The sequence below is a fragment of the Camponotus vicinus genome, unplaced genomic scaffold (assembly GCF_025532165.1).
Source record: "Camponotus vicinus isolate PSW18456_S1 unplaced genomic scaffold, iyCamVici1.0 SCAF_7, whole genome shotgun sequence".
NCBI classification, from domain to species: domain Eukaryota; kingdom Metazoa; phylum Arthropoda; class Insecta; order Hymenoptera; family Formicidae; genus Camponotus; species Camponotus vicinus.
The window spans coordinates 5,466,534-5,487,601 of NW_028141979.1; the positions used below are offsets into that span (position 1 = coordinate 5,466,534).

Sequence of the window (21,068 nt, forward strand, 5' to 3'; positions counted from 1 at the left end):
AAGAGCTTGAGAAGAGAAGCTCCTTGAAGAAATGCAGTGCCGGCTTATTCTTTGCGGAAGTTCCATTTCAGTTCTTTTTATATATTTTTTTTTAATTTACTTGTCTTGCACTCAGCCATACATTCCGTATACATCCGGCAGAACAATATACATCATAAACCAGAATAAGAAAACATACTGTTTGCGCTGTATCCTTCTAATAAATTAAAGTAATATACATATAATAGTACTAATAAAATAAAGTACACATATCAATTTTTTCACGCGCGATATATTTATATGTATTATATATTTAATCATCATCAAACACACACATACATAAGTAGCTTGATGCTCGAAATCATAATTGTTAGATCAATAAGAGTTATGCCCAGGAGAAGTAAATAAGAGGGCTGTTTTTGTATCATATTTTCGCCACTGGTTGATAGCTGTCATGGCCAACGACAATTTACCACAACACGACCATTTCGGCACGAGTCACCCTCGGGGAGACGCAGACTCTTTTATCCTATGCCCTACCTACCCATCAAGATCCCCTTTGGACGTGGATTTAATTTAACGAGACGCTGAAATTCAAGCCACGCTTGACAAACGAAGCGCCAAGTTCACTCCTCCCTCGAGCTTATAACCTCTTGCCATATCGCGGTTCGACCTCAATTATCTTTCTAATGTTACCTTAATTCTATCTTCGCAGAGGAAGAGGAAGAGTGGAGTATATTGCGTATTCCGGAATCTAAAAATGATCGATATACTTCACAGATTAGATTACATCCAAAAGTAGAGTAGAGAGTGTATGAAAAAACACAAGTTTGTTACTATATGTATTATAACGATTGATAAAATTTAATATTTAATAAAAAGTTTAACAAATTGTATTAAATATTACATAATAATAAATCAAATGGCTTTTATAAATATTATTATATTAATTTAGAAAATTTATAAGCCTGTGATCATCGTTATTTTTTCTATCTTATTTTTATTATTTCTTTTTATTATTTTTATTATTTCTTCTCTTTTATTATTTTTACATTATTATACATATATAATGTAGTCACATAGTCACATTTACATAAATATTAACATTTTACTTAAACTAATTTTTGCTTAAAACTGATAGTAGAGTTTATTCACAGAAATAATGCAAATATATATTGTGTTCTGTATTTGATATTTTTTTCATAAACAAGTAATTAAAATAATTGCACTTTAAGCTTCAAAACTTTACATAGATTCTTTTATTAAAATATAATTATAAGTAAAAAATATATTTCGAAAAAATCAATAACTAAATAAAATATAATAATATAAAATAATATAATAATATAAAATAATGTATAAATAAAAATAAAGAAATATAAATAAATTCAATTAAAAAAAACAAATTTATTTAATAAAATATCATTGGAAGCAATAAATATAGCAGAATACTGATTTTGAGATGAGATCACACGAGAAACACAAGGAAAAATCTCTATATATACATATCACACGAGAAATATGCAAGAAAGACTCTTCTCTCTGAGTCGCTTATTCATAACTTGCGCAGACATTTTTCAATGATATTTAGAACAAAATGACGTTAATGCCACTCATTTATCACGTGATCATCAAGCTTGTTCGATAAATAATATAGTAACAGTATAATATCTCATGCAACGTTAATAAAACGCTTCGCGTTACAGAAACTGAAGTTACGAAGTTTCATTAGACGTCGCTAATTAATTACGCGAAGAAATTGTTAGCCAACTATTATTTACGTTTAAGGAACGTGCGTCCGATCGCGTTTATCTCCGTTTAAAGCTGGACCGCTTTTAATTGTTGGTGTCGTTATTATAGCGTGGCAATTCCTGTAATTCGGCGAGTTAAAAAGTCGCAGGTAATTAAGAGGCATCGAGGCTCTACTTTAATTTTAATACTCGAAACGCCGCCCGTTGCGTCCGCCTTTCATTGCTGCTTAATTAAACCTGTACGGGAAAGTCGTTTCATTGTTGTTAAGAACATGAAGAACGCGAGGTGAGAAATGGGAAGCGAAGCTGCGCGACGAAAAAAAGTGATGGCGAGATAAAAGCTACACAGAAAACTCCTCCAAAAGAAGTAAAAAGAGATAAAGGCACAGTAATTTAAATTACGGTTTTCCAAGCAACCTATTGCAAGGATTAACCCTTACGTATGCGAGTTTTTTCTCTCTAGATGCGGGCCATGAATCTCTTCAGCGTTAATCCTTTTCATCATTTCTCCGAAATTCGCAGCGTCAGCGAACTCGCCGCATTCGCAGTTGCGAATCGTGCAATTCTCTGCAGTAAATTAGGCCAGCAAACAGAAAAGTGTATTTACGAAGATAACGTGTGCAGGGCTCGAAGGCTACGCTATCACGGCAGCGCCTTAATCACGTTCGCAGTGCACGTATCGTATATTTACCTTCATAGTAAATACGCCTTAGTGCATAACGCGTACTGATGCACGGGGCGCATAGGATATGCCCATTAATCGCGATTAGAGGATGAACGAAACTGGGTCGCTCGAAGTTTCCCGCAGAATTTTTGTCAGTCTTATAATAGTGTCTCGTGACATTCTCATCTAATCTTTTCATATTTTTCGATCAAACAGTGTGATTGGTGTAAAAAAGGTTTAATAATTTGGATCATATAATTAATATAATAAAAAATATATCATTTATATATATATCATTTTAATGATTTCTATATTTTTGTGCATAAATAATCATACTTTTTTTTAATCTGTTATATCAAGTAGAATAAATGCGTATTTGCGAACATTTGCATAAATTTTTAAAAAATTATGAATTAATTATTCACAAATGTTACAAAAGTATTTTTATCGTTTTGTATCATTTTAATTCCTTATAATGTATACGTATAATTATTTATTTATTTCTTTATAAATGAGGAAAAAAGTTATTATTTAAATATTATTTATTTATCTCGAGTTTTTAGAATGACTTTTTATAATGGTTACATTATCGGATTTTTAATTGCATCAATTTAAAGTTAATATCCTTTAAAGTTACACAACTCGTTTCTATATAACTAAAGCTGTAAAACTCGTCAAAGTACCTGCGTATCCCGTGCAACTCATGCCATCGGAGCACCAGCAAAGAAGAAATTTTATTAGATCTTTTTTACGCGCTCAGGCTCGCATCGCGTATGCCTGCAAAAAAGCTTCGGTCGCATGCAAACAACGAAGCAGTTATTCAGAGCAATCAAGATGAACGACTCGCCCTGCAGATAGGCGTCGAGGAAGAGGAAACTTATAACATTGTACGCGCGCGAATACTCGCGAGAGGCATAGTAAAAGAAGGAAAAAAGCGAAAGACGCAAACGAGAGAAAAGAAATGGAGACTCATAAAAGTGCTGAATAACTCGAGGCCAATATAAAGCACGCCAAAGTGAAATCGAGCTTGGCACGTGAAGATCGAGCGCTTCGCGCCCCGAGTTTACAGCCTGTCAGAGCTAGACCTTGACGAATGGCTGCGGAATTTGCTGGAATCGAGTGGGTCGACTGTTCTATTTGGCCCTCGGCCTTGGGAATCAAGTAGTCTGAGAATCACCTGAATTCCTTCTTCCTAGTATTTCTAAAACGACGGTTAATACCATTCTTTCTCGTCCTCCCCAATGTTTCCGCCCACATGAAGGCTCCTTCCTTATTTATCTGCCGTCGCTTCGGAGCAAATACACGAGATCCCGTTGATTTCGATACGTGAGGATAATCAAAGATGCCCGATGAACTTCGGATATTCGTCACACGGCGTGACAACGTCGAGTTTGCGTCAAAGCCAGCGAGATTTTACACCCACAGCTTATAACACATTGATGTGCTTTGATCAGAGAGGTACCAGCAGCTAGTGGCGTAACTCAATTTTCGGCGGGAGCCAGTTAATGCACCCTCGATTACTCAAGCGACCTGAATTTATCGGAAAACGACACCCTCGTGTAAGGAGCCCTTTCTTGTCCCCAACGGACGTGCGAGTTGAATCCGTGATAGTAACCCGGATTGCATGTAATTGTGACCACAGTGATAACGCCATAATCAACGTTTCTGTCCCGGGATCTGCATGACATGTACGTGTAAATTTCGCATTCATACGTTCTAATGTCTGTAAAGTTTAGACTGTGTCCGCGTTAATATTCAACGCGCGCGGGTTAGTGTGAAGATTATAATTTAAACAATTATTTCATAATCTTCGTGTAATTGTGAACGAAATTGATTTCGCACTTTACATTCGTATCTGTGACATTTTAATAATATTGAAAATGATTTTGAAAATTTCATTTCACGAATTTTTCAGAAATCTCAAGCAAGTCGAAATGTTTTATTTCAAAATTCACTCTACAAGATAATGAATAAACTTATATTAACAAAAATGAAAAAGCTGTTGGTAATTTCAGTAAGAAAAATATAACTTGGCTGAAGGCGGCTTTCCATCGCTGGGCTTGATCTTTCTCGAAAACATGTTTTCAAGACTGATTATATTTCATTAGCAGATTCGTATTTTGTATCGCTCGTATCTTTTTCTTTAATCTCCTCAGTTCGTTACGCGTGGTATAAAAGAGAGCTTTCAGGGATAAGAAAGAACTTCATTTCTTATCCTTTCCTTTCTTTTAATGAACCACTTTTGATATTTGCGCAAAATGCAACTTCTTTATTTCATCGACCGACCTCGTTATAAAGTAATAGTAGAAAATAATGAGAAGTAAATAATTGATGGAAACATAATTGTAATTGTCTAAATGCTTGGAGAAAAATTGTTAATGACAAAGTTTCTTTGTTAAAGTTCATTGAAATAATTCTTATAATTCAAATAGGATTCCTTTTATTCTGTCTTACACAAATATCAATATTTTGCAAATTGACATCACTGTTTATCATATGATTTTCTGCAGTATGGTTTATGCTCGATTTATAAGACAGATAATGATTTAGAAATTTTTGCGTATGTTTAAGTGCTTAGGCACTTTTAAGTAAGTTGAGAAAATATTTACGAGCAACTACATCGTTGCAGATCTAATTTATTCAACGTGGAATCTAAATAATTCATATCACGCATAAAGTATGCCGTTACATCGCGAGCTTTTAACAAGAATCTTTCGGAGAAGCAACGCAACTCTTGAAAAAGTTGGCTAATTTATCCTTAATCGCGAATACGTCTTTCAGAAAAATATTTACGAGAGAGAATATTTTTCGAGATTCATTCTGTCAAGAAATGAAGCGGAAAGATTTATCGCGCATTTTCGCGATTTCTATGCTCCACAAACTGTTCTAATATTTCCCGTAGTTAAAATATCTTATATACAACAAGACTGTATGTATTGTAACTTTACATTTCTATTAAAGAAATAAAAAATATCAACTTCTGCTTTCTCTTCTTTATATACATATTTTATGTATTGTATGTTAAACGCTGTTAAAAATACTCGCTTCAAATACTTATGTCTTGCCTGAACGAATAGATTAAAATCACAAATTGACAATCAACGCGATCGACAGCAAATTGATATTGAATCACTGTAATAGCATATTCAATCGTAATTTATAAAAAAGGTAAAAGGTTCTTACATCCTTAATAAATAAACGCGATTTCTCTCTTTTTTTCTCTATTTACTCTTATTTTTATACAAATTGCTAGCATATAATTTGATCTTTTTTAATCTAAAAATATAAAGTAACAAAATAGCAGTATTGAAAAATATTTTAATCGAACGCAATATATTTGTGCAGTTATAAAAAAAGAAAACTATCCTTAACGTTTCAATTAAAAAATTGCTAGCTTTTTTCAGAGGGCATAGTTTTGTTTGAAGCGTTTTTTCGAGAGACCTTCTCAGATTGTTACTCGCAAATTCCGTACAAAAGATAATTGAAATTGTTCGCGTGGGATACAGGATAGCCGAAACATTATAGTTGGGCGTATACCCGCCGACTTCAGCAAATATTCCGCTTGTTCCAGTGTGCTCAAAGCTTGTGACGGAGAAGCGTCGTTTCGAGATACGGCGGATTTACACAGGAATTTGAGGAAACGTATGCACGTCCATTGTCCAAACATGAAAATGTCTCCGCTTAAGAGAGCACGATCTTGTCGACGAAAGTATGGTTAATTGCTGAATGATGAATGTTGAATGAGGAGAGAGAAATGGCGCTTATCCTGCAATTTATATACTTTTGTACCTGAAGAAGATAAAAATGCAAAGAACGTATTTTGGAGAAAATTGAGAAAAATGTGCTCAATTGTATATACAAGTATTAATGAATAACTGAAAGATATATTGTTAAATAATTTAGCAATCTTACTAGATTATTTTAGCCAATATCAAATAAAATATACATCAAATTCAAACAAACATTGTTAAATATATGATAATAATATATTATATAAAAAGAGAATAATATAATAAGAGAAAAATAATAATGAAATTATTAATAAATAATCTTTTTTAATCAACAAATGTTAATTTTTCAATTTGTCATTAAATACATATAAATAAATTGGCCTTACATATAAATTTTGCGATATCTGGTTAAAATGAAAATAAACACAATCTTGCGTTTAATTTTAAGTGTAATTACAACATATTTAAAAATTTTATTTATGTTTCCATATTATGATATAAATGTGTACCTCTTTTTTAAAGTTATATATAAAATTATAAAGAGAACTTTCGTGTCCTAAGTGCTGTCCTAAATTAGATTTTCCAAAATGGGTTTTCTAGCAAATAAAATTGAATGTGTTGGAATTCTGAAGAGCCGCGAGAAATATGAAATTGGTAACGTAGCTTTAATCTTTCATTTAATAGACAGTCTAACCATTAAACTTTCCGGATTTATATCTTTGATCTTTTTATTCAGTCTTAATTCCCTTAGGCGAAAATCCTGTTATAGTTATTATCCATGGTACAAAGCGAAAGGAATGCATAAAGCCGAGCTTAAGATTTTCATATTTAGCGGAGATTTATATATCTCTCGGGAAATTTGTCTACAAGATCGACTCAAAGTTTAAAATTTGGAAAGTTTTAGATAAATATTGAATATAAAATATAAGTAAACAAACATCGGTCACTACCTACTTATTTCATACAAGTGTGGATAAGCTATTCAAATAATTACTTTGTCATAAGTTAAACATTGATATTAATTTCACTCTTGTTATAAATTCCAAAAAAATTATCATCAAATTTTATTTTATTTTTAAGAAAATATACAATTAAAAGAAATAAATTATATATGTATTATAATTTATCTTGGTAAATTTAATTACATGAATTTAATCTTAATTCTTAAAATTTCAAATCAAGATATGATTATTTCTTTGAATTTTCAAGCTCTGAACAGCGAATGAGAGTACTCATTCATTTGTGATGAATTTTACAGTGACCTAATTAGTGATTCAATAATAGACGCGTACCTTTTAATATCAAGCTATTTTTTCCTGCCGATATGAAAGAACGCGGAGAAAAAAGTGCAATTAAAGCGACGCCCCCTGATGCTGTGAGCGCTGCAATTAATTCTGTGGGGGATATGGCATGGTATTGATTAAGGTAGTGGTGGAATTAAAAGTAAGTCGATACGTGACGGCCGTTCGCAATTCATGAAATGCCGATTGAAACGATTTAAATGGTATTGGCATTATTTTAGATACGTACTCGGAACTTTCTCCACATCAGAAGACGCTCAGCGATCCGTGTCCTAATCGAAATAATGTAATTTTCCGTGATTGTTGGCTTGACAGCTGTATTTACATGGTAACGGAAATCTATTTCTAATCAGTATGGGAAAGCTATTGAAAGCAACCCGCGTGTAGGCACTTTTATAATATATTGCTGCTTTCTTCCCAGACAATCTTTTAATAATGACATTACACCCCTTCATAAAGGAATCCTTGTTCACGCAAGGAAGAAAGATAAGGTGTAGGATATCGAAGAAACATTGAAAATTAAATCGGCATGAAATTAATATCGCGTGAGATCGTTTTATTTTTTTACTATACGGCTAATTGAGCGAAACGGATTGAATTTAACGGATAAATAGTGGCACTTGAAATCGAGAGTTCTCGATTTGAGTAATTAACGCGCAAGAAAGTATTGTAATTTATTACACTTAATTAAGATACTGGAAACTTTATTCGATAAATACACTGGTTGAATTATTTACCATTTGGACTTTTCAAGTGTGGAGTGCCTGTTAATAGTTAAATCGAACTTTAATCGAAAACTTATTTGAGTTTCTTTTTCCGGATATTTTTAATCTTTATTTGAAACTCGTCATTAAAAGTTTTTGATTAAAAAAAAATTAGTCACAAACTGCGCGAAATGTAAATTATCGGTGTCGATGCGGTTTCCTTGAAACATATCTTAACATCAAAATATTTTAGATGAAATTTTTGCTTTGTACAGTTTTTTTACTTGAACACTTGAATATTGTTTTATTTTATATTTAAAAAAATTTGCATTAAATGTATACTGTTGCGTGGTGAAGCAAATTTTTTTTTATTTGATTCAAATTTTTCAATTGTAAATATTTAATATAGAAAGTAAATATATAGGAAAATCCTTTAAATAGCTTGCTTACTTAGCTAAGCTGGATATAACGTTAGTTTGATAAAATCCCTGCCGTTCAAAGAGTATACATATATACTGCTTTACTTTGCGATTAATTCTAAAATTAAATACAAATTTCAATCCAAATTATATCCTACATCTGCAAATCATTTTCTTCCATATTCGCGAACTCTGTGAGATATATTGAGTGGATGATCTCGCCTCTAAGTGCACGTACCAAATAGAGAAACGTCGAGATGCGAGTAAAGGTGGAGAATAAAAAGATACAGTACATGAGGAAGAAAGTGGAAAAAGAAACAGGTTCTACTATGAATGAAAAGGAACGAAACTCCACGGCTTGTCGGTCATAATACCAGTTAGCCCATTAAAACTCGCTGAGTTTCGCTCATGTTCTACCTCCTCGAATGTTCTCTTTTCTAAGATCGAAGAAAACCAACAAGTTACATCGAACATAGAACATTTCTTCGATTGCGAAGATTTTCTCACGCGAAGCAAAAGTTTGTTCAACTTAAAAACCGTTAGAAGATTTGCCAATTCAGTTCCATCTATGACGTGAATAAATTGAAATAGATGATAATTAAGAAATAGATGTACATAATCAGACTTAAAAATTCTTTAAATTCAAGAAAAATGATTTTCTTTTAAAACCTTTCGAATCTGGGTCAGGAATCTATCGTTCACGAATTAAAATATTAAATATTTAAAAAGTCTAGCCATATAATTCATATTGAGAGAGACTGCTTATCTTAAAATAATAATTACTTGTAAGTTTTAAGATTGTTTCGAAAGTGGATCGTTTTTCATACACGTTGTAACGTCTATAAAAAATCGCATTAGTCACGCCTCAGGTGTAATTCACATACTAATGCACTTGTACGTAATACATCGTTCTTGGCGCGGAGTTTTATATTTTATGTCGCGCAAGAATTGCACTGGTTTCCATCCTTAGCACGTAGTAAAGCACACCACCGTCCGGAAACTTCCCCATACACGCATCTATATATTATTTTCGCTCCATGAGATTTATCGCTTCTGCGGAATGGAACTCGCGAAACTTGTCTAACAAGAAGTATGTACGAGGAGTTTTTCAGATATCCATAAAAGTCGCCCGACAAGTATTAAAAAACGTCTTCGAGGAACCGCGTCTCCTAATAATGTCAACAAGTTCATAAACAATTATTACAGTAATTTTGAAATAACTCGTAGATAATCACACAAAAATGAAAGAGAAGATTTCTGAAATCCGGACAAGATCCCATGTGCAATCCAACGGTATGGTGGGCGCTCGCCTTTCGAAAATATATATACTATATCATCCAGAGGAAGATACCTAAATGATCCGAACACGGTATCTCCATTATCCGATAGTCTATAGGATCCCTGGGTAGCCATTTTGTCGGTTCCGCGTAACCATCGTCTATCCATTGGAAGAAATTGCTACACATCTAGGGACAGCAGTGTAGGTTACGACACACCCGGTATACGTTTCACGCTCGCTCGCTCATATATTTCGCACGTGCTATCGCCGGCGGCTTGCGGTATCGTCGCGCTAGTTGCATTTCCTGTTCCATCAGCGAAAATTATGTAAATACATTCCCTTCTTTCGTCCCAGTGCATAGAGGCGATGGAACCGAAGTAACGAAACTTTATGCAGCGCCGTCTCGTCTCGTCTTGTCTCATCGTTACGTCAGTTTCGTCGGATCGCGCTGCGTTTCTCCGCGAGTAAGTTCCGCTCCAATTTTTACATAAATTTTAGCGATCATCTCGATGTTCAGTTAATTTAAGAGAAAGCGACATGCACTTTATGTATAAATATATCGACAATAATTATATAATCGGTGTATAAACAGCTGATCGGAAATAATTTGTATCAATTCGGTATATATGGGTATTAGATAGTTATTTGTCGGTGATTGTAAATAATAATTAAATATTAAATGATTAGAATAATAACGATGGATTATAAAAATGATGAAAGGATTAACATAAAAGAATAAATTGAATATCATATATTATTTCTCTCTCTCTCTTTCCTTCTTTTTGATGTATTACAAACGCATCGTGATTTTTATTTATAGCTTTCCACTCAGAAAAATCAATGATTTTTCCCAAATTAATTCATCGTTCAGTTTGTAAATCAAATATTAGTAAAACGAGCGTCAGTCTATTCAATACCGATACGGGCGAATTGGAACGGAATTGCTTGATGAGCGAGCGCGAGTATTGAGAGTAATATTGAAGAGTTTCTATGGTATAAAAGGCATTTTTTAACCTTATATTTTTTAAATTTATATATGGCAGGAGATAATGTCACGTCACTCACGACATAGATGGAAATGGAATATCGCTTGTCGCGATTTAATGATCGACCCGCAAGGATTAAGTTGATAATTTCTAGTGTGTGTGGCCGTAATATCAAATATATTTGCAATATTGACGCGAACTATGCAAATACGTCGTGCATTAGTTATTGACATTGAATTAACATTGCAAGTTAAATTTTGATACACATTATACGTGTACAATACAGTTCTCCAAAAGCTTGCGAAAGATAAAATTATTTCACAGATTATCATTTATAGGAAATAAAAATGTCCCTGGTTTCTCTGTTATTTCTGTGATGAAAATATTTAAAATATACAATAAAAATATATTTTAAATACATTTTAAATATATAAAATATATTTAACTATCTTATATATTTAAAATGTATCAAACATATTTAACTAAATCTTTTTTTTGAATATACGACTTTTCCATTTTGAACATGTATGCCTTCTTCGTGAGACACGGATTTAATTTCGGTTCTTTTCTTGCATTCGACGCAAGTGCATTTGATAGCGACGTTACATATAACAACATATCGATACTACGCGGACGTCGAATGTTCCTTGAATATCTACATGATTTATATTTGCAAACGTATCGGTTTTCTGAGTCAAATGCAGCTGCGTGTTACTTCCGTATGCATTGGCCGTCATGAGACGTAGAGGAAGATTAGAAATAGCGTGACATAGAAGCTGACGCTTCTATATCTATAATGGTGCTTTCAAAATTGCAAATATCAAATTAACTTGTCAGATGTTACAATGTGAAATAGTTTCATAATTGAAACAAGATAATTATTGAAGAAGGTGTAGTAGAATCTATATATCATAAAAATAATAACGCGAACAGTTGATAAAATAAACTTAATAAAATTTGCTTCATCGAGTGAATCCGGAATATAAGTTGCAAAAGTTTCAAATCGCCCCGAGCAAAATTAGCTACCAATCGAATATAATGATAATGATTTCCACGCTTGATATCGTCATTTCAATGTTGTTAATCGCGGCGAAGGATATCGCGAATTCGATGCAGTATGATTCGTCAATTAGCAGTCAAAAATGGTCATCCATAAATCGACAATATTCGAATTTGAATTATTGTTATGCGCGCGTGAACTTATGCAGAATTGATTTCAAACCATTCAATAAAACGCGAAAAATAAGCAACGAGTTTCGTTTTCGAGGTCTGTGAACGGATCGAAACCTATTCTCTGAAAGAAAACATTGCCGCAATCTTAATAAGGGTGCATCGTCTTCTTGAAAGTAACCTGTTGCGGCTACTCCATTAATAGTTTGGGTGCCGATAAAAATCCGATCTGATGTCTCGCCGCGATTTTACTTCAACTCTTTTCTATCATACATTTTGAAGCGTATTGATGATCCAATGATAAAGTTGCAAATGCGCGACAACTATGGTTTAGAAACAATGTAAAATATTTTTACATAATAGATTTTGAATTATAAAAGATTTATACTCTCTTTTATTGATGACACAATAGCAGTCGTATATGTATTTTTGACTTATCGATTTTTGGCGGATAAAAACACAATACTAACAGATTGCACGAATAAAATGCAACCATATGTAAATAAAGTACGCCATATGCAGTTTATCGCGATATTTTTGTTCCCCATCTGTTTGCACCGATAACTGTCCGATTTACATGTCGCAACTATTTCGCAAAAACGATTTGAAATGTCGGATAAAACTGGATGATGTAAAACATGGTAATTGGATCACTCCCAAATACACTCGGAACAACTTCAGATCAATTAAGACTGACGTTCCAATTAATGGAATACTGAAGATTTTTCAAAAAAAAAATGACTGAGATATATATATAGTTTCGAGGAGTTTCATGCTGTTGACAACAATCAATTGGAAGTCGCGATTAGTTTTATTTTTCGCGAATTGGAAACTTTGAGTAGATCAGAAAAACTTACCAATTTCAACCAAAGATTCGTGATGAGCAATTGGTTCTTCTCGTCCTGTAACAAAGATTAAATATGAAATTAAACATGTATTAAACAATTGTTTTTTCGTGTCAAGCATGATTTTAATCTTTGAACAAAAATTACTAATAATTATTTAAAAAATAGCATATAACAATACTATTACATTAGTTATTCAAATTTTATGAAATATAATAATAGATTTAATATTTAATTTAAAGACATTTTAAACTCCAATTTAGAAACTAGATGAAATGATGAATAAAAGAAAAGTAAATAAGATTATTCGGCATAAAAATATCTTATATATTTTTAAAAAGTAAATTTGTAATATTGCGTGCTAGCATTATAAATATACACAGTTTCTATTTTTTATTGTAAAAGTAGACACGAACGTGTGTTTGACATTCATGCGACACAAGATGAATTAACGCGCCAGAAGCGGTCGCGTAACTCATTATCCAGTTTCATATCGCAATTAAAAATTGCTGTAGAAAAGCGCATATGCATTTAACAAGGCTTGTGAAGACGAAGGACTTTCATAGCTCAGGGTGTCTGCAGGTTGCATAATAAAATGGCAAGTGCGTGATTTAATTAATTGCATACTGTTGGCGAAGTAAATTATTTGCGCATATTTTCACAATTACAAATTTAGTATAATAAATTTCTGAGAGCGTACAAGCTTTTTTAGGTGTCAGAGAACGGATGGCAAAAGATGGCTGAGAAACACTATAAATTACGCGATGTTGCACACAGACATGATAAATATGATATCCTATTTTTCTCGTTGGAATTTTTAGAAATTTTTCTTTATTTATAAATTTGTATATAAAAAGAAACAAGAGAAAGAATCCTTGGAAAAAATGTTACAAAAAAGATGCTATTTGTAAATATATTACAGGATGTATATATAATAAAAAATTAATATCTTTAGGAATATATTTATTTTATGTTACATAAATATTTTATATTGTAATTTATTTTAAATTATTATTGTTATGTAAAAATTATTTATGTATAGATAATGCTATTTGTAAAAAATTTATTTCTATTGAAATTTTATCGTCATGAAAATAATACTTACAATATTTTTTTTTTAAATCTCTTTATGAGATGCCTCACACAAGTACGATGATTTGAAACTTTAATTATTACTATAGTCAAAGCTGGAATAATACTATTCTGTCAGTTCTCATCAGTTTTTGTATACCAATTAAAGCTGTCAACTCTTATGAAAACGTAGATTGTTTCAACCAATTCGTTACTGGAGTCTGAACGAGAAATTTGATTTACAACCAACTATAAAAGTGTTTAATCAATGAATACGAAAAATTCAATATACCTTTTAAAACATAAACATATAAAAAGAATTTATATGCATGTATATGCATTTATGTGCAAATATATAATATAATTAACTAAATAATTGTAAACTTATTTTACATCGACTATTAAAAGTACAATGTTTACAAAATGCAAAAAAATAAAAGTCCATGTATAACAAGATCGTAATAAATTAGAAATTAAATATAATTATAATAAATATATATATATATATATATATATATATATATATATATATATTATATGAAATTTTTTAATTTGAAAAATTCATTACAATTATGCGGTAAATTAACATAGAAAGCTTTTGAAAAGTTTATATTGCAAATTTTATTGCAACATAAATTGTAATTTTTGATTCTTTGTAATAAAATTTTTAAAGAAATATTACTAGAAAAATATTACCTAGAATTTTCACATTTGCATTTGTCTTTAAAAATTTTAATTAATATTGTATTTAAAATTATATTAAACAAAAAAAACTGTTTGTCATGAATAAAAAATATAAGCACTCGAGTTTATGAAAAATAAAAAATATAAAAAACTTTGGGAAAATATCGAAAACAAAATATAGTGTAGTTTCGGCGGGTGTTGTTTTATATCGTATCCGCATGTCAAGAGAAATATTCCGAAGACAAATATGGCGCATATGCGACGAGTGGGTGCATGCAATCATCCTCGCGATTTCTTGACATACAAGATAAAATGTTTCTAATATAACGCTTACTTAGTTAACTATATTGTTGCCATTTTTACTACTGTCGCAATAGGAATTTTTCGGTTTTGCTCGTTCGTTCGTTTGGCGCATTGTCAGCCTCGTCACGTAAGTCATTGGCTTTCGGGTTTCCCAGTGTTCAAACCGCGTTCTTATCCTGATTACAAGCGCGTCTTACAGGAGGAATGCTCACCTCCCGAAAAGCTGCATTCCCCTGTCCCAAGAGAGGCTCGCATCCGCGAAGATGAGCTTCGATATATCCTCGAAACGTACAGCAATACGAGACATGGATATCGATCCTTGTATCCGGAAAGCACGTAGGGGAAAAGCGCCGGTAGGAACAAGGAAATAATATATCATGTTGTACTACAATACGAACTTTGCACCGCGTTAAAGAAAGATTTTCAGAACAATTCAGTGTTGGAAAAATTAATCAACAAATATTTCGTAATTGTCGAAACTAAGTGATTCTGTATTATATAGGGTGATTTTCTACATATTTTCTAATATGAAGTATATTAAAAAATATCCTGACATAATAATTGCACACACATCTTCGTAATAATACGATAAATATATCTTTGAGAAATATATCTCTTATCTGACTTTTTTAAAAGTAAAATACAAGATACAGATGCTATTTTACTCACGCTTATCGCCGACAATCCTATAATTACTCTTATCTGGATAGCTCGATTTTCTAAACCGGTCGTACATCAATGAAGTTAACAATCGGCTTTTCTTCCCTCGCGACATATATCGGATGTTTTCGGAGTCCCGGTCCATTCCGCAGAGAAAAGTGAGCTCTGAATTTTCCGCCGGCTTATCCTTTCGTTCGCGTCCGCGAGATAAACTGTTTCTCGATAATTGGATCTTATCGTTTAACCTAGCCCCTTTCAAAAACTACCGCTCAAAATCCCCATCTAAGGTCGAGGTTAATCCACACGGTCATTACTTTGCCGCATTCTCTTGCATAATTTAACGTCTCGTTGAAACTTTTCACTGCCGACCGAGTTCTCTAAAGATTCGTCGATCTTGTAGGCTAATGGGACCATAGTTGCGCATGATCGGATAATCATGTTTCGCTAATTTAACTGCAGTGTAAAAGTGAGAAATTATATATACAGGATATATAAAAAAATTTTAAACTTAATATGTAATATTTACAGTCAATTTTTTATTAGCATGAATTTTAAAGCCCGTTATTTTTTAATCTTTTATGTGTTATCTTTTAATTTTCATTTTCAGTTTTATAAATGTACGTGCATATAATAAAATCTCTTAAATTATAAAAATTTCAGTTAAAATAAAAAATCAGTTTAAGTAAACTTAAAAAAAAAGAAATATAAATACACAAAACAAGAAACTAAATAAAAGTTCTATTCTGCTTCACGAAGTGTAACAGTAATCAAATCTTGAATTCAGAGAAATTTTCATTCCTCGCCAAAAGTAATGGCACTTTGTTTCTCTGGATGACTGTCGATCTCGCAGCCATGTTATTGCCTGGATCTGTTCCAACATGCTCTGTTTTTCTGAGCCTCGAATTCTCAGCCAGAATTTTCGAACAGCTTGGAGCAAATATTTAGAGGTTTAACAAGCTATCGTCCACCATGCAGTTAAACAAAAAAGAAAGCGGAAAAAAGCGCAAAAAAGTGTTTTACCGCAATATAACGCTCACTAGGATTGTTAGAAACAAAATCTTTTAGGAGCCAAAAATATGTTAGAAACAAAATCTTTTAGGAACCAAAAATCTCACACACGCGCGTATTTGTCTTTTTTATCATTTCATTTTGTTTCTTACAAAATACAGATTATTTCAGGGAAAATCGAATAAGCGCACTTAATGAATAATCGTCCTAGTAAATGATTATTGACTCTTAATTTTGCAATCGTAATGTGTGTTTGTATATTTTATAATAAGAATATGATACTTCCAGATTTTAATTACAAAACATTTAATTCGATATAGCGTTCATCAACTGCTAATCAAAAATTACATGTTACTATCAAAAGTTCCGCGTTCATTTAAATTAATTAACGGCAACTCGGGCTTTGATGTAGCGTTTTCATAACCGCATACAGGCAACTGCTTGCAGATATTCCGGATACTGATTAGGAAACTATGCCGAGGATCGTTTCAGGCTCGCTTGCGATACGGCTTAGCCGCGATTGTACAGATTTTATGTGACCAAAGAGAATGTTCAGAACCTGCCCCGACAAACTGAACACCGCCGCAGACTATTGCGGTCACTTCAGTCAACCACCCACAAGCTCAATTGCATCTATCGTATAAGCAAGATATCTCTCAGTATCTCCACTTGACACGTGCATCTAGCTATCTTATTCGATGATACTTACATTGAAGCCCCATCATGACCTCGATTATTATTTTTTAGATGAGAAATTAACGCAGCCACTAATCGGATCAATGATAATGCTTTGATTGGTATTTTGAAGGGCTCAATGGCAGATTAACTACAATTATGCGAATTTTCGAGAAATCGTTAAAATGCTCTCAAAACTTAATACACTTAACATAACATTAATTATATAAATAAAATTATCGTGAAGTAGAGTGTAATTTAAACTCGATAAATTTGAAAGTATGTTCTCGATAAATTTAACTTTTTTGTCGTATGATCGAATGTTAATGCAACTTAAGTTGTTTTGCAAATTAAAAATTTTTTTACTTTAATTTTATTCTATATTTAATGTCTTTATAATAGAAACTTAAATTAAAAATTTGTTGTAATATAATTGATTTGAAATGAAATGAAACATATAAGATTATTTCGATTAACATATAATTTAACAGAAAAGTTTTTATTTTAAATATAGTTGTTCTTTTTGATTAGCGAAATTATTTAAGACAAATTCTGTTTTTCGATAGAATCACGTCAATACGATAGAGATATCAATGTTAGTCAACAATTGTAGAAATATATCGAATAACAAAATAATGAAAGAAATTGCTATCATCTTGACAAATCAGAGTAAAATGCTATCGATTTTTCACTCATACATGTGGAAAACATTTGACAATTTCATCGAAGAAAAAGTGCAGAAACATTTATGGCAAAATAAATAAAATTATCATGCGAAATGTATGTGTATGAGTGAAAGATGGTGGATATTCTTTTCGGGTCAGTGGTTTTAAGCCAAGTGTACCAGAAATATTAACGATCGCTCTAACTGCAGTAAAATATTAAAAGGCTGCTAAGACAACATCACACTCACGATAATTCTATGTTATTTTCGAAAATGTAAACGTTGAAATTTGAAAAAATTCGATAAAAGTTACAATCGTAATTTTAAATTCGGATTCTTTGCATGGATGAGAGAAATGAAACAATTTTAAAATCTTTTTAAAAAAGAGATAAAAACGATAGACAAAGAAATGGGGGGAGGGAGGGGTAGAAGAAGGGAAGAGAGAAAGAGAAAAGAAGTGTAGAAGCAAATAAGTTATGACGGACATGGCATTATGTGGCATGGAATATAGCGCAATATTGCTTCGTATAAAGTTTCGCAATGGGATATTTATGTAACTTTATCCCAACAAAGTTGAGTTTTCTAGTTTATGAAAATTTGTTTTACACGAATTCTCTCTCTTCTCTAACATTGAATTGCAAACAAGAAATGTTTTTACTACGTTTTTGTATAATATAAAGTATGAATTGTTTATCCTATCTGATCAGAATTAATTAATTCTGATTGGAAAGTTTTATCCTTTTCTAAATCCTTTCCCTGATGTGACGTATTTTCCGCTTTATTTATCATAACTTTTAATTAAATACTTTAATGAGACAAATAAATAAGTTATTCAATTTTCACACAAATTAAAATACTTTGCAAATTTTTCGAATATTAAGAATATTTTTATTTGTTATATAAATATACTCGTATTTAATTAATATAAAAAAAATTTATTGTGTATTGTAAAATAAAAAACTTCCTCCTCCTACGCTGACCACGCAGAGAGTTTTATTTTATTAACGAGTATAACTTGTTGAAATTATCTTATACTTTTAATTAAAATTATTAAAAAAATTTATTATATATATTATATACTTGTTTATACATATATTATATACTTGATTATATATTATACATTATACATACATTACTGTTAATAGTAATCAATATGGTGATGTATTTTCTATGGCTGTAACACATTTTATTACATTTTTATAATCTAACGTTTTATATCCAACCAATACTTACGTCATACCGTCAGTTACAACTGTATTCTGCGGAACACAATCGGCTCGATATTAGATGCGAATTGTTGATGCACTCTCAGAATGTTAGATTTACTTTAAAATATACAGACGCGCGATCAGGATCCAAGTAATTTCCAAATCAATAGGTATTGCGATAGTGAAGCCCTTCGAATGTCTTGGCAAGGAATTTGCGTGTTCGAATTCTCGGCTATCCCGGTGGGAACATGAATCGCAAATTCGTCCTCCACGCGATAGTGCATCACCAACGAGTTATACTACATCCGGATGTAGATACGATGTAACGAAATCGTCTCCAGGGATATCATTTTGCTACATATATTCTACAGCATCTCAAACTATCCGCGGAATCGCGCTCATATGCAATCTCTTACCAGGATACGTACTCTTCAGAAAGTTGAAATCGAATAATTGCATTATCCAGCATATTAAATTTTCCATTAAATTGTTTCTAAGAATTTTTATATGCAAGTTCCGTGACTCGTTTTATCAACGGAAGACGAATAGTTAGTTAGTATTTCGTCAGTCTGAGAGACATACATAATAATCTGATACAAAAATATTTGTATTGTTCAAACACTAAAAAAATGATAGATATTTTTTATTTAAATAATCTATATGAATCAATCTCAAAAGATTTATTCATAACAATGATAGATAATAAAACGTTAATGTATTACTTTCTTTTGATGTATACACTTAACATATTTAATGTCTTAATAAAAATTATTACTTTCGAAAATATAAAATAAAAATCAAGAAAATCAAGAAAATGCTATTTTAATATAAAAAATATGTCTTTTATTACAAATATATTTAATTAACTACATAATTTTTTAAATTAATTTTTTTACTCTATTTACTTTTTATATTTTTTTGCTTCTTTAATAAAATCTTTAAAATTATTTTCTTCAATCCTTGAAACTATAATTTATAAAAAATTTCGAAATGTATTAAAACATTTTTAAAATACTATTGTAAAATATATTGTGCAAACACACAATGTATAAATAATTCACACACACATACGAATGCATGTTCTGCAAATATAAACTTGTTATTGAATGGATTAGTGTAAATGAAAGTGGTCATACATCATCGTTATACATTACTGTTATTTTCTATTCAAACATTTAGTTATCTTAATCACTGTCGGGAGAGAATATCATGTCGTATTGATACGGTTGACATTTGCATTTCCTAGATTACAGGATACGCATACATGTATAACATCATGTATGGATAGACGAAAAACTCACACGAAAGCATGCTGGCAAACTCATGTCCCCGAGTACGATGCATGGAAAGCGTTCTCCGAAAGCTCATCATTGGTCTGAACGCATTGTTCGGCAGATCAAGATGGGAAGAGGGGAGAGACGTGGGATGTTATGTGTGCATGCATGTAACGGTTGGGAGCAATGCCATAACGTGTTACAGTCATTTGGGGAATGCCATAATGTCACGTGGCCAATTTGCGTCTCGGCTATGTTTCGAGGAATCACAAACCCTCAAGTGACCTCCATTGCGATGAAAAGGTCACCTGTCGATTGTTGTAACAATGCAATCGAACGGATGTATCGAGTTAAACAGACAGATCGGAAATGTCCAAAAGATCATTGATAACGATATTGCGAATGGACACATGACGACAGAAAGATTAGAGAAAACTGGAGTAAAACGTTAGATTAGATATCCCAGGCATTCTATATATTGCGCAAACTTTTTTTAATTCGAAAAACTGTTGCATTCTAGTAATTATACATTTTTATTAAAATATTAAAAACCTTGCAACTTTTTAACAAAAAAATCTCTGCAAAAAAATATTACTTTATAAGATCTTTATAATCGTTCTTGATTTAAATATTGCTTATCACTTTTTAAAATAATAATTTATTTTACCAAAAAATTTATTATAATATATAAA

At 31.7% G+C, this 21,068-nt stretch overlaps 1 protein-coding gene across 5 annotated transcripts in view; it reads right to left on the reverse strand.

The window, feature by feature from the left end:
- Nachra7 (nicotinic acetylcholine receptor alpha7 subunit) overlaps window positions 1-21,068 on the reverse strand; it is a 195,488-nt gene that overhangs the window by 53,627 nt on the left and 120,793 nt on the right. For all 5 annotated transcript variants that reach the window (XM_083104945.1, XM_083104949.1, XM_083104946.1 and 2 more), the window contains one exon: window positions 12,842-12,886. In XM_083104945.1, coding sequence (XP_082961071.1) covers window positions 12,842-12,886 — 45 coding nt within the window. The remainder of the gene's footprint in view (window positions 1-12,841; window positions 12,887-21,068) is intronic.